General features: G+C 46.0%; 1 protein-coding gene across 1 annotated transcript in view; it reads left to right on the plus strand.

The window, feature by feature from the left end:
* The window catches only part of YIPF6 (Yip1 domain family member 6), a 355,485-nt gene that overhangs the window by 107,398 nt on the left and 233,569 nt on the right, over window positions 1-14,518 (plus strand). Inside the window, exon 3 of the mRNA XM_069612519.1 lies at window positions 3,999-4,077. Within this exon, the coding sequence (XP_069468620.1) occupies window positions 3,999-4,077 (79 nt within the window). The remainder of the gene's footprint in view (window positions 1-3,998; window positions 4,078-14,518) is intronic.

Here is a 14,518-nt window from a genome sequence, read left to right on the forward strand (position 1 = left end):
AGTGCAGTGTCACAGAGAAGTCCTTTGGATTTCTCATAAGGTTTAACTACCCTCTGTTGGGTTAACTACTGTTCCCAAGGGCAGTAAAGTGAAATTGACTTTACTTACCTGTTTTTCCTATGTAGGTCCAGCACCCTCCCCCCTCCCACTACATTTAATCGCTGGTGGCAGTGGTTTAATTTTCCTACCATTGTGCGTTTGTACCATAGGTAGGCTGAATCCTCAGCTGCAGTATAGCACCCATGGGTGACCATTGTGTCAAAATTGCCCTGGTCTTCTTTCACCATTTCTTGTTTGTGTGGTCTTTTTTGGGTTTAACTCTGCCCGTCAAACCAGGTTTAACCATTTTTGTTCGTTTTTCATTTTTGCGGGCTTCAGTACTGAAACCCGCCTCTGGCTCCATTGTTTCTGGCAGGGCAGGAAGCGAGGGAGGTGCCCGAAACTCCCTGTCCTTAGACCTCTTGGTTACCTGAATGCACCCAGTGCTAATTGGCTGGCTGTCCTTACAGGACAGCCACCCTGCTGTGTGAGTGACGGGCTGTGCATGAATGTGAGAAACCTGCATAAAAGGCGGGGCTTCTTGGACTGAAGGCAGAGTCGACCGCTGGACAAAACATCCGATGGAGGAATCTTGAAGAGACGCTTGCTGCATCCTCCTGGACCGTTGAACTGCCCGGTGAAGCCCTGCTGAAGCTCGAATTCCGAATCGACTAGAGAAGCCCCGGAACAGACGACTTCTTCCCTTGGGTTGGTGGGACCAACTAACCCCAACACGAACCTTGCTGGAAAACCTTCCCCAACGGGCTGTACTTCTTTGCTGCTGCTGGAACCGAGTGCCATAGGTCGAGAAATCCGTAGTCTAGTGGATCGTCTTTAAGCCGGACCAGAGCTCCAGGAAGATCCTGAGGACTCTCCCGAAGCAGGATGACCCAAGCTCGATGACCCAAGCTCGAATCGCCTCACCATAGTGCTGTACTCAAGGAGTGAATGAAGCCCATCAAGTGTCCAAGATCCGCGGTGGTGCTATTTACCGGTTGCTGAAACTGCAAAGTGCCTGTGAATTGAAAATAGCCAGTAGCTGCCGCCGACCTTCGTACTGCAGTGCAGGAGTCCTCCAGATGACCTCCCTCTTGTTCCCACGACTGAGGCCTAAGACCCCAGGATCTGCAAGACTGTAACCAGAACAGAAGCCAGCCGGATCCTCTTCTTCTAACCTAAGTTACTGTGCTGACTAAGGGGTACTTGCCTCTTTTGTCTGTAGCTTACAATATCTCACTTTAGAATGGCAGTAGCTGCTTTTTGCAGAGCTGATCTCAGCTCTACACCTCACAAGCCTCACAGCTTGTGGCCCAACAATGATTTTCTACAAACTCTCTAACTTTGTGCAAGAATTCTGTGCTACCTTAGAAGTGCCTCACCTTCATAGACAATGCTCAAATTGATTTTGGCTGTCCTGGCTCCCTGCAGACTCTTATAACCTATTGACTTTGATTCTAACTGTCCCTTATAGGTAGTACATTTGGTTTTTAACTGGTATTGCTGGAAAAGATTTAATCTAGACTTAATTGGGAGATTTAAACGTGCTCACATGCTCTGAGAACCTGTTAACCTTTTTCCTTCCATTAACCTTTCCTCTTTACCAACCTCAGAAGTGTACAAAGTACAAAAAGTGATATGCCAATACTGTCCTAGCTAGTGAAGTCACCTCTGGATGTAGGAAGTGTGTATGAAGCATCTCTATAGAGGATCTATTTGTTTGACTTGATTCTGAGAAAGTATTTTGAAGTGTATTGTTTTTGTTGCACATAGCCCTTTTTAAAAGGACGCTTATTTGAAACTAACTGTTAAATAAATAATTATTTTACTAGAAAACCTTGAGTGTCAGTGTTATTTGGATACTTGTATTTGTGGATTTCAATGTTACAGCTCCACAGCTCACATTTACCCCTCTTGAAATAAGCCTGGCTGCTCAGTCACTCTACCAACTTGTGTAGTGCGGACCTATCCCAATAGATGGGTTACCAATACCAAGAGGACACGGTTGGTGTAGTCTCCCACAGGGTTACTACATCCAAATCCTGCCTAACATAGTCCCCTGAGATCTGTCATCCAGGCGGCCAGGACATGGCCATTGCTTTTGCATCCAGTTCCTGGGGGTGGACCAGTGCGGGAGAATCACCTTTTGGCAAGTCGCTGTATCCCCCCTCCCCCCCATCCTGTAATCCCTTTGACCCATCCTACCAGGTACACGAACACTGCTACACAGACAGCCCGCTCTGGGAGAAAACAGACTAGTACCCAAACAATGTACTGGACCTGTCCCATTACCATGGTCAGGCAGTCAGGCACGACTCGCACCTGATCTCTATTGAACTTCCCCACACAGATAAAAGACGGAGCGTGAGAGCACACTTTGAGCGAAGCAGAGCACACGAAGGAGCAGTTTCTTCCAGGCTACAGCTGAATCGATAAAGAATGACAGGTCGAGAAGAGAATGAAAGGAGGGAGATGCCCTTCAACCTTTCATCGAGTGATCGTTATACTCTTGAGGATTTGAAAGCAACACGTGTAAAGCCACGAAGTGAAGCAAGAGAATCCTGTATTTCTGAGATACCCTGAGCCCCATACATGGCTGGCCTAGTCAGGGGGGAACAGCTGCTGCCGTGGTATTGTGATAGTCTCCCAGATCAAAGCAGAACCTTCAATAAAGCCGGTAGGAACTGTACGCTGCCAGTCTGTGTTTAAATGAAGGTTACAAACGGCTACAATGCATCCCCGGAGAGCGAACGTTGAAGCTTTTGATGAAAGACGCAAGTAAAATACAGAAAACTGATGAGTGTGTTGAACATTTTATGAGAGAAACAGAAGATACAAGTTTGGAGAGTGGTCTGGCACCACCTGGGTGCTCAATCGAAGGTCTTTGGCGAAGGTGTCTTACAAAGAAACATAGCAGTGAAAACTGATATTTGAAAAGCAGCATTGCAGATGAAAATCTGATGTGAGAAAATCGAAGTGGTCATGCAAGGGTCTGAGAAAAATCCTTTGCACAATCGAAAGTCTTCGATATAAGTGAACTAATCATTAAAGTAAGCCCTACCAAGGCCTGAGCCCGCCTGAAGAAGGCCTATTGGGGTTGCAAGTCACAAGTGGGTCTGAGCCCGGCTGAGGGAGATCTGTTGTGCCTTTGAGTTGTCAAAAAGGGGTCTGAGCCTGATCAAGGTAGACCCGTTGAGACATTGTGTAAGAATAGACTCTGAGCCCGGCTGAGGGAGACCCAAATGAATGTTATACCTGAAAATGAATGACAGTGAACTTTTGAGGAGAGAGAATTAAGTGTTGTTTTGGTAACCCGAGCGAGAGACTTGGGGAGAACGAGAGACTTTATTGCAGAAGTTCCTATTTGATTTTTGAACTGCTTCCTGGTGCTCAAAGTAGCTAGAGTGTGTTCCAAGCTCAAGTGTGACGCTTTGTACTGTGCTGAAACGTGGGGAAGTTGAGCTTATCACTCATCTGTCCGGACTTATTGTTTCTTGAACACTCTTTCTTTTGCATACATCATTTTCCCACACCATTTGTATTTAGAAGTACGGATTGGCAAAAGGTTTATTAGTATAGGGCCTTTTTATTTCGACAAGACCCCACTAGGACTGTTAGTTTTACTTTGATAGTTGTAGCTTGCTCCCATCCTTAGATTTAGGGTTAGATAGGTGTTCATCCAACCCATTGAAGTTCAATAAACACCCTTGAACTGTGATCACTTGTCTGTCTTCACTGTTTGATACCATGCCTTCCTTGTATGCCGAGGTACAAAATTGGGACCCCTTGAAGATAAGATGCAGGAGTTAAAATATTGTATCTTGCTGTTTCAAAGCAAATCAGGAATATTTTATAATCTGAGTAAAGACCTGAGTGCAATACATGATAACATGTATATGCTGCGCTTAATTATATGATGTCGGAGTGAGCTGTGATAACCCATGCATTTTCTGATGTTTCAGCTGCGTGACCTGAAGGCCGTGGGGAAGAAGTTTGTGCATGTCATGTATCCCAAGAAGAGCACAGCCCTGCTTCGGGACTGTAAGTGAAGAGTGCAGTCCTTTGGAAGTTTCTTCATTTCTAATTGCTTTCTTATTACCTCTATGAAGTGTGACTGTCTAGGAGCACTTCAAAGGTGCTATTGTGGAGCTGTATGTTTTCATTTCTTCAAAGTGTATGCTGCCTCTCTGACACTTCGGGAGGCTTTTTTCCCTTTAGTCCAGATCAGGATAGTCATTGTGTGGTGTTTGGTGGCAGTTTACTCTCTAGTCTTGAGCTTTTCTAAAGTAATATATAGGATTAGGTGTACGGTTCAGTGGCTACATAAAAGGGTAGGTGTTAGGGAGAATTCTCAGAAATGTGTTAATTCCCTTCTACCTTAGAGCACCCTAGCTCTTTTTGCTGGACTTTAGGACTTTTTAGCTCTCATGTAATTTTTTTTATTCTCTGTGTTTCTTTAGACTTTGGAGTCTGACAAACTCCATAGGCATCATCTTTATGTTGTGACACACAGCACCTTCAGTGCAGTGGCACAGGGAAGAATCTTAGATTTACCAAAGGTTCCATTACCTTCTCTTCGATAAACTGTTTCCAAGAGCAGTGAAGTGAAATTTTCTTTACTTACAAATGTAACTTTCTAGACCCAGCACACACTATCTTATCATAGGGTGCTGGAGGGGTTACTTCGTATCCCCTTTGTCTAGTTTCTCATGTAACATTTTTGTTACCCTTTCTACAATTAATGGCTGGTGGCAGTGGTTTACCTTTTACTACCATTGTGTGTTTTTAACGCGGGCTGCGTTCGCAGCCACGGTAAGGCACCCATGGGTGCCCATTTCATCAAAATGGCCTGGTCTACTTCTTTTTTTGCAATTATTTCTTGGAAAGGTCCTTCTTGAGATTTACTCTGCACGCCAAACCAGGTTTGGTCCCTTTGTTCGTTTTGTCTTTGGCAAGATTCACAAGTGACGCCCGCCTCTGGCTCCAGTATGTCTGGCAGGGGCAGGAAGTGAGGGAGGTGCCCGACTCCCTGTGCTTAATCACCTTGCTGTGTGATTGACAGCTAGACTGGAATTAATGGGAAAAGCCTGCAAAAAAGGTGAGGCTTTTTGGCTTGGAAGGCAGAGTCGACTACTGGACGAAGGAATCCAAAGAAGAACTTGCAAGAGACGCCTGCTGCAACTCCTGGACCATTGGTTTGCCCGGTGAAGCCTTGCTGCTGTGCTGAAGCTCCGAATTCGCCTCGACTAGGGAAGCCCTGCAAGGACGACTTCTCCCTTTTGAGTTGGTGGGACCAATGAACTCCAAAGTAAGCCGGTCTGGACATCCTCTTAGAGCTGGCTGTACTTCAATTGCCCTGCTGCTGGAACCAAAGTGCCAGGGAGCGGAACACCAGATTGTGTGTGTTGCTTTTAAGTCGGACCCGAGCGCCAGGAAGATCTTCAGGACTTCCCTGATGCAGGATTGGCCAAGCCTGAGCCACCTCAACAGAGTGCTGGACCCCAGATGCGAGGAAAGTCCAGAGTGGTATCTGAGAACCGCAGTGTTGCTATTTTCTGTCAGACGCGAGGAGCTGAAACACTGAAGGACTGCTGAATAGAAGTTTGCTCATTGCTGCTGCTGACCTTCCCATTGCAGAGAAGGAGTCCCCAGATGTCCCCCCTTTTGTCCCCACGACTGAGGCTCAGGAACAACAGAATCTGCAGAGCTGTACAGTAACAGAAGCCAGCTGGAACCATTTATTCTAACCAGAGGTACTGTAAAGTCTAAGAGAACTTGCCTCTTGTTGTGTAGCCTTGCTTGCTCTCAGTTGAGACCTGTCTTGGTTACCTTGCAGAGTTGCTAAAGCTTTGCCCCTCACAAGCCTCCCAGCTTGTGGCCCTTCTTACCTCTGACTTTGTGCTTTGGCCTTTCCCCCAGGAAAGGGTTCATTTACTCCTGCATTGGAAATTTTTAAAAGTACTTACCTGTGTGTGAATTCTTTGTTAACTATTGTTTTATTACTCTATTATATCTTTTACACCAAACTCAGTATTGCTCTAAATGTACCAGTGATAAATCAATGTCCACAGTGTATTGGCTATTTAAGTCAGCTGAGGGTGTAGGGAAGTGTCTGTGTGCCATCCCCAATGGGTGTCACCTGTTCTAGAGAAACTGAGTGTGTTTTGAAGTGTATTTTAATTGTTACATATATTGCTCTATTCTGAAGAAGGATTATACAACTGACTGTGAAATAAATTAACAATTGTTTTATCAAGAAACCTTGAGTGTAACTGTTTATTTGAATAACTGCTACTGTACAACTCTGTGTCACAACATTACTGCTCACATTGACCCCTCTTGAGATGAGCCTGGCTGCTCAGCCACACTACAAACCTGTGTAGTTCAGACTTATACCAAAGGTTATGTCCCTATTGACAGGAGGTCAAGGTTATTGTAGTGCACCCAAAGAGTACTACATACAATCTTGCTTAACAGTAGGCATGTGTGATATGGAGCTTCAACAGGAGGTGAAACCACCAGGGTGTAGTACAAGTTGTTGGGCAGAGCTAGTCCCATCGATGGTAGCTATATTCAAATATTATTTCTGCTAACACATTTTTCAAACACTGAGTTTGTTTGAGCACCCAGAGCAGGTTCAATGGCATTCAAAGGAGAATTCTCTGAATTGTGCCGCTCTGTTTGATCATCTTGATTTAGCTTTGTAGATATCCAAGTTAAGGTTAAACAATGGATTACTTGTAGAATGTCTTTTTGCTAGTGCAAACACTTTTGAATGGTCGGTGGAGTGGGTTTATGGCAGGTGATGCATAGTTTTCCTTCTGAATGAACTTTAGCATTACATAGAGAGGGCCAAGACAAACACTGTACGAGAGTAAGTGGGCTTTAGGATGCAATAGAAAATGCATCTGTAGTTGGTTTTAATGTGCTGTCCTGGGTGAAGGATCAACCAATGAATTGAGATGAACTAGACGTTAACTTTATTCTGGTTAGAAATGGGATTAGGATTTATTCTGTTCCCTGTGATGGGGGTTGAGACTGAACAACAAGCATGCTGCTATTCCATCCATTCCTTTACTATATTTAGCACTTCTGTCCTTTCCACCCTCCTATTTACCCTTTAAAATTGTCCCCCCGTCTCCCGTGGTTCAAACAGTCACTAACAGCCTCTAGGATTTTATAGTGCACGGAACACTTCTTCCTTGGGACCTTTTCTTTTAGTCGATGCTGATGTCTGTCACAAGCATTGGTCCTCCTGGAGGTTTCTTCAAGGTCCCCACCCGAAATACTAGGGTTTGTCTGATTGGGTTAGGCGTCAGGCACTGCAACAAGTGATGGGTTCAGGTATATTAGCCTCTCCTCTCCCCTCCCCTCCCCTGCCCTCCCTTTTGGTCTCTGAGGATGGCATGCTCAATGTTAAGATGGATTTCTAAAGTCCACCCTGCTGGGCAGATTGTTAAAATCGATTTCTAGAATCTGGCCTGGTGGACAGATTTTAGGAGGCCACCCTAGTTGTGACCTGTGGATCTCTTGAGAGGTTAGCCAATACCCAATCAAGGTAGCAATGGGGAGCAGTCAAGTTTATTCTCAGGAGCATGTGAAGGATGAAAGTCTGAGTTTGGCCCTACCGGACTTCGAACCTGCATCGGCAGGCTCTGCAGAGATGTCAAAGCGAGCGCTCTACTCGCTGTTCTTCCGGGGCACCAAAGTACCAACTTGGGCTCGCTCTTCTTTTTTCGTCATTACTAACGTGGTTGTTCTTCATTAGCCCTTCATCTACCGTTTGAGTAGGGGGAGATCAGAGTGTGTGTGTGTGTTTTCTCTTTGCCGGAAGCCAGTAGGGATGTAACGGTATTACGGTATACCGTTAAAGATACCGTGAACCACTTAATTGAACAATAATAACCGTCACATTGTTTATACCAGTATACCGTTCATACCGTTAAGTGTGCTTTTCAATCTGATTTGGAAAGGCTGCAGTAAGCAAGTGCTGCACAGTCTTGGTCTTGCACTGTTGGATGTGCCGTCTGCCAAGTAGTTTCAGTTGGAGCAGTTTTTAATGCCATTCCATAAACCACACGTGCCTGTCACAAAATCAATATGTCAGCAATAGGAAGAATAAATACAGTGCCAAGAAGGAAAAGGGTTTACCTTGGGTTGGCGGCTTTGGGGTTTATATATTTATAATGGATGTTTTCTAAACATATGACAATGGGGGATTTCCCTGGTTCTATCTTTGAATATACATATAATAAGTCACACTGTGAAATTTACTCATCTCTGTGGGTATTCCCTGCTGCCATACCAAAGGGTAACATGTCCGTGATTACTGAACACCTTTTGGCCCGCAAGTAAACTAAAGGCTGTAACGTAAAGAGAGAGTGCGTGTGCGTGTGTGTGTGTGTATGCGCACAAGCGTATACTACCATCAGACTCCATTGATCTGTGGCATGCAGGTTATCAAGATGGCAACATGTTCATCTTCACCAGTGGCCAGTGGGGGAGCTAACAGCCTAAATGACCACTTAAGAAAAACTATTCAGTTTGCTTTGCCAGTCGCAGCAGGGCTCACCCTTTCTCCTCCTCCTCTCCACACATGTGTTTGTGTTTGGTGGAAGCAAGGGGTGGCATTTCAGTGGAAAGTATGTTGAAAAGCCCAATTCTGGCCCTGGGTGCCTGGTTTTGTTTGTGATGATAAATCTGACAATTTATGACCTTTTAGAAAATATTTGTTAAGATTAGTTAACTTCACCTGCTATATTGCGATAACCATGATATACCGTCATTTGGCAAGAAGGTTATTGTACCGTCATAAAACTAATACCGTGACACCCCTAGAAGCCAGTAGGTATCCCCGCATAGGCTCCAGATTGTCTGGGCAGGCAGGATGTAGAGGAGGAGTTTTCCACCCCTCTGTCTGCCGGAGTGCCTAAATAGGGTCAACTCCCACAGGGGGTCTGGCTGTCCTGATTGGACAGCCAAACACCCCTTTCTGTAAAATGCTTGTTAGGGTATTTTCTGGTGGCAGAGCTGTACCCAGGTCCCGCGGACCTCCAGCTCTCGGAAGGCCCTTACTCCTTCCGTGTCCCAAAGAAGTAGGAGGCCCACACAAGAGCAATAGTTACTTCTGTTTTATTACAAGAAAACAGACAGGGACAAGGAGTGTAGGTTCCATGCAGCTTCTCATCATAATCGGGCTTGCAGGCCTATTTTGTGTCTGAGTGATGTAACAATGTGCGTCATCTTGCGAAAGCCCATCCCCGAACCTATTGCCACTCCGGGTTGGTTCCCTGAGTGGGAGGTTCAGTATAGACCAGTATAGTGAAATGTGTGATTGGTAGAGTAGAGGTCAGGTGGTACGCTTGTGTCATCCCTAAAAGTCACTACTTCTAAAAGGTTACATGGAGAGAATTAGTGATTGGTTGTGTGGTAATTTCGTCAGTGGTTAGCCCCCCGTGTTCTGATTGGTCCATCAGCGAGCCCCCAAGCCTTGGACCATCGTCGTTCCCAGCTCACGATGTACCTGGTGTTCGCAACAATGTGTGACTATGTGTCAGTGGACGGCAATGGACAGGTCCTGCTATTTTCCATTAGAGCGCTCCTTTCCCATCGCTGCCAGTGTCTGAGTTGTTACAACTTTGTTGCGAGCTGTGTGCCGTGGGACACTAGTGTTTCTTCATTCCTCGGGAGTTGGTGTCGTACCAGGTCAGCCTGGTCACGTGTTGAGAGACCATAGCTGAGGCAGAATTATGAGGATTTGATTTGTATTTTCCTCCAGGCAGTCGCAGCAGTGTCAGGTGTTACCGAGGCTTGGGGAACGCGGAATGTGGGTTGCAGGATCGTGACCTTGGCTGCAGGGCTCCGATCAGGGCTGTACTGCACGGTCAGCACCTTGTAGCTCCGCATGGCCTGCTCTGGGTCTGTACACTCTGGTTTGCGGCCTACTTCGGCTTGGTTGCTTGTTGTGGTATAAGGTCCATAAGGATGAGGGTGCAATGTGGTTCTATGCGCATAGGTCCGATTAGGGTCTTGTCTCCAGGGTTAGTAGCATGAAGTCTCTGCAAGCATATACACAAATTCTTGTGGCGTCTTGCGTTTCTGCGAAGCGATTGCTGGCCTATGTGAAAAATAACGATGTACGTCTGTGAGTGTACACGGTCCGCCACGTCATAGCAATGAGTGTGTACTTCGTGTGGTTTGGTGTGTGTCTGATCCAGGTGCGTGGTAGCACATGTCTTTGTCTGTTGCAGCTATGTCGTTGTGTCATCTCTAAGGATGGCGGCTTAGGTTGTTGGATGGTTTAGTCAAGGTGGTCCATGCGATCGGCCTCAGCTCCGTCTTGGTTCCCACCTTGTGCTCTGGGTGGTATGCGGCCAGGTTTCGCAGGTGAGGCGTGGTCACGGTGAATGTTGACATCCGTAGTAGTGGACAGAGGTGCAAACTCCTCCCATTGAGGGTACTTGGGTCGTGACGGCGTTGGTTATAGTTTGTACGTTGGCCGGGGTAAGGGACCGTCCAATTTTCCCTCTTTATGCTGAGAGATTGCAGAGGAGTGTGCTGGAACGGTATAAAAGGTGAGGCTTCTGGAGTGAAAAGCAAGTTGATCACTGTAAGCTGAAGCAACCGAAGAAGACGACAACCAGAGACGCCTGCAGACCCTTTGTAACACCGTGAAGCGACCACTGCTGTCCTGACCCTGTTTTCTATGCGACAGTGGAGCTCCAAAGAGGGCGACTCCTTCCCTTTGGCTGGTGGGAACAACCAGTCCCAAGTTGAACTTTGAAACAAGCCATCGCCCGAGATCCTAGGAGTTTCCCGTGCTGCGGAACCCCTATACTAGGCGACCTGCTGCTCCATTTCGAGTGCATCCTTGTAGAAAGGCTGAATCCGTCCAAATCTTTGCTGAACCCGTAAGGACACTCCAGAGATCCGATCCAACTCACCCAGACCCCCTCCCCAGAGTGTGGAACTGCAGGAAGCGAAGAAGATTGACCGGGCGATCCATGTCCTTTGTTGGTGCTGCAGAAAAGGCACCAAAACTGCAGAGAGAACATAGAAGTTGCTGAAATTCGTGTTGCAGGTCCTCCCTCGAGACTGCTGCTGAGAAATCCCTTTCCATTGTCCTGCCTTCAGTCACCAGACAAAGGAATCCGGAGGTTGTGTCAAGAGCTGCAACATTGCGGAGCATCTAGCACAAACATTTTCTTCTAACCTAAGGTACTGTGGGGGGAAAAGGTATTGCATACCGGTTTCCAAGAAGTCACCCCAGAGCGTTGGAGTGCACGTAGAGGTGTCCAGGGCAACCCCCTCTTACCTCAGACCCAAGCCACCGCTTGTGTCCCCTTCTTGAGTCCGTTTTAAGGTCTCCCTTGTTAGTTGTTAACTTGCTGATTCGTTAACTCTAGACACTGGAAGAAATCCACAGGAACTCATTGTAATTTGCTGCTTGTCAAGACTTCAAGTCCTCTCTGAACTGCTTTTGGCTAGGGTTGTTTTTGGACAAAAGACTTACTAGGCGAATAAATCATCTCTAGAACCTTGAACTAAGCCTATGTTACACTAACTAACCATTTTCCTATCTTTAAGTGACTTTACTATTTTGTATTTGTATTTTTATTGTATTTTATATAGCACCTTTATCCAAAGCGCTGCACACAGTTAAAAGCAAACGGTACAAAATAATGATGAATGGTACATGTCGGACATCAATTTTGGTAGCGAGCAATCCGGGGCAGTGAATGAGATGAGTTTTCAGGGAGACACCAAAGAGAGAATAAGCAGTGATAGATCGGAGGGAAAGGTTAAGAGCATTCCAATGAAGAAAGGCAAGAAGCTGAAAAGATTGGAAGCGGGACTGGGAACAGGGGGGACAGGGAAAGTTCAGCCTGAAAAGACAGGAAGAATGTAGAGAACAAGAAGGAATGTAGAAAGACAAGAGTGTGCAGCAAGATAGTCCGGGGCAAGCCCATAAAGAGATTTAAAGACTAGACAAAGAAAATGTAATTTAAGTTGTGATTGAAAAGGTAGCCAGCCAAGCGAGGCAAGTGATGGTGAAATAGAATCACGATAGGAAAGAAGACAAATTAGACGAACAGAGGAGTGATAAATTGATTTTAGAGGGGCAAAGTGAGAGCATGGGAGGCCAAAGAGCTTGACAGAGCAATAGAAAAGTCAAGAAAAAATTAGCGAAGAAATGAGAAGTTTTGTAGCGTGAAAAGTAAGAAAGGGATGATCCTTGCGAGTATTATAGAAAGGAAAGCGACAGGAATGAGACGTGAGAAATTTAGTGAGCAAAAGAAAGATTGGAGTCCAAGTAAAGACCAAGATTGCGTGCTGTAGGAGAAATTGAGAAAATAGAGGGAGGAAAATAAATAGACAGGGGGCGGGGGTGCAGGGAGAGAGTGTTAGCAGGGAAGAATAAAACCTAAGTCTTCTCAGCATTTAGAGTGAGGAAATGAGAGGCCATCCAAGATTTAATGGCGGAAAGACAGGTCGCAAGAGTGTGGTGAATTTCAGGAGTGAAAGACGAGAAGGATAGAAAAAGTTGTGCATCATCGGCATAAAAGTGATGCGATAGTCCAAAGGAGGAGATTATAGGAGCGAGTAGTGAAGTGTATAGTGAAAATAGGAAAGGACCCAGTACTGACCCTTGGGGGACTCCGTGGTTGAGGGGGGAAAGGTGCAGAAGTCTTACCACCCTAGGAGACGGAGAAAGTTCTTTTAGACAGGTAAGAGGAAAACCACGAAAGAACAGAAACCCGAAGACCAAAGGAAGAAACAGATCCCAAGAGCAAAGAATGATCCACGGTGTTGAAAGCTGCAGATGGATCCATCTATATCTACTATGTGTTTGCTGAGTAAATGTATTACTGTATAAACTGTTGAAAACCGCATGAGTGCGCAATAACCGTTAATAAGATGTCTTTTTCGCTTTCTAACGTTGCTACAAATGTAACCGCGAACAAACACAAAAGTGAGTCCTCTTTCAAGTGTATTATCAAGTATTCCTAAGTGTTCCAACATAAACGTCTGACATATTTAAGGAGATTCCGCCGTAAATATAATGTATACTTTTTATATAACTATATGTGTGTTTCTTTTTTGTGCCTGTCTAGCTAAGATTTAGTGTACTTACCTACTGCTCACATCTTCCTCTTAAGATAAGCTTGACTGTTCTGCCACTCTACCAAGGTCCTGAGCTAGTACAGACTGATGCTAAGATTTGGGGGATCTACAGACCACTGGGATAGCTTACTCTTAGTGCCAGTAGGTCATTAGGAACACTCCCCTAACATCACACAACCCTCAATAATAAACATTTCTGGGGCTTGTGGATCTGCTTAGATCACAAGCTCTTAGTCTGACATCTCTTGGAAGTCTAGTCACAAGCACTATTCCCTAGCTTCAACGGTCCAATCCCTAAGAAGAGTGGGGACGTGTGCCCAAAAGTCACAATGCTTTGCCCCACACGGTATCTCAAACAGTTAAGTTACTTGTGTTGGTGATTGTTCAAAAGAAGAGAAGCTACAAAGTTACTGGGTAAGTAAAATGTGTTCTAATCTTTCAGGTTTATAGGGAACAGGGGAAGACAAATGCATTGTCTTTACTTACACCCGCTCCCCCTTACTCCGATTTTCCAAGATGACTGGATGGGTCGAATGGGGGTCGCTGGAGGTTGGATTTCCTGCCGTTGGTTCCAGTGAGAGGTTCCCAGGAGCTGGTGGTGCAAGAATTCTTTCAGAGTGCAACCTTTGACGATAGAGGAATGTAGAATGCATTGAGGCAGCCCTCTTCCGGACATTTTACAGGACAGGGGAAGGCGAGTTCCAGCGACGGCCACCGCACACAGATGACGGCAGACATCCTTCCAGTCGTGGTTGAAGAAATCCTCCCAGGACAGGATCACTTGAGACTAGGAGGCTGAAATTCGGCAGGAAGGCAACTTCTACCACAAGCTGGTGACCAACAAAGTTCCGGCTGCAAATGGAACAGCAATGGTTTTAGCGAGGTATCCCACTGGAGGGCTGGACAGTCCACTGGTAGGTCCATTGATGCTATGGAAGGCTCACGATGGCTGGATCCTCAAACACATCGAGACTGGTTGGTCCCGCCAGTTCAGGGGTTGAAGCGGCACATGGCCTTTGCAGATCATTTAGGCCAACAGGGCTTCACGGGCCAGACACAAGAAGTGATGCTGGACCTCTTCGGGTCTTCAGTCGGCTGCTCTTTTATGAGGGATTTTTGGCTCCCAACCCTGATCTGATGAAATTGCTGCAGGAGTCCTCTTCTTATCCAAAGTCTAACATGGAAGCAGCTCCAAGCCCACCAATGGTAATGATCTGCACCATTCAAACCGCCAGTAGTTGTCCAACCATGAACAGCTATTGGTTTGTCTCGTGTCCCACACCCATACTCTTTGGGTCTAGGAATGTGGAATGGGACCAGACAGTCCCACCTCCTTCCTGAGCTATATACACACACC

The sequence above is a fragment of the Ambystoma mexicanum genome, chromosome 5p (assembly GCF_040938575.1).
Source record: "Ambystoma mexicanum isolate Mex_15411 chromosome 5p, UKY_AmexF1_1, whole genome shotgun sequence".
Classification (NCBI taxonomy): Eukaryota; Metazoa; Chordata; class Amphibia; order Caudata; family Ambystomatidae; genus Ambystoma; species Ambystoma mexicanum.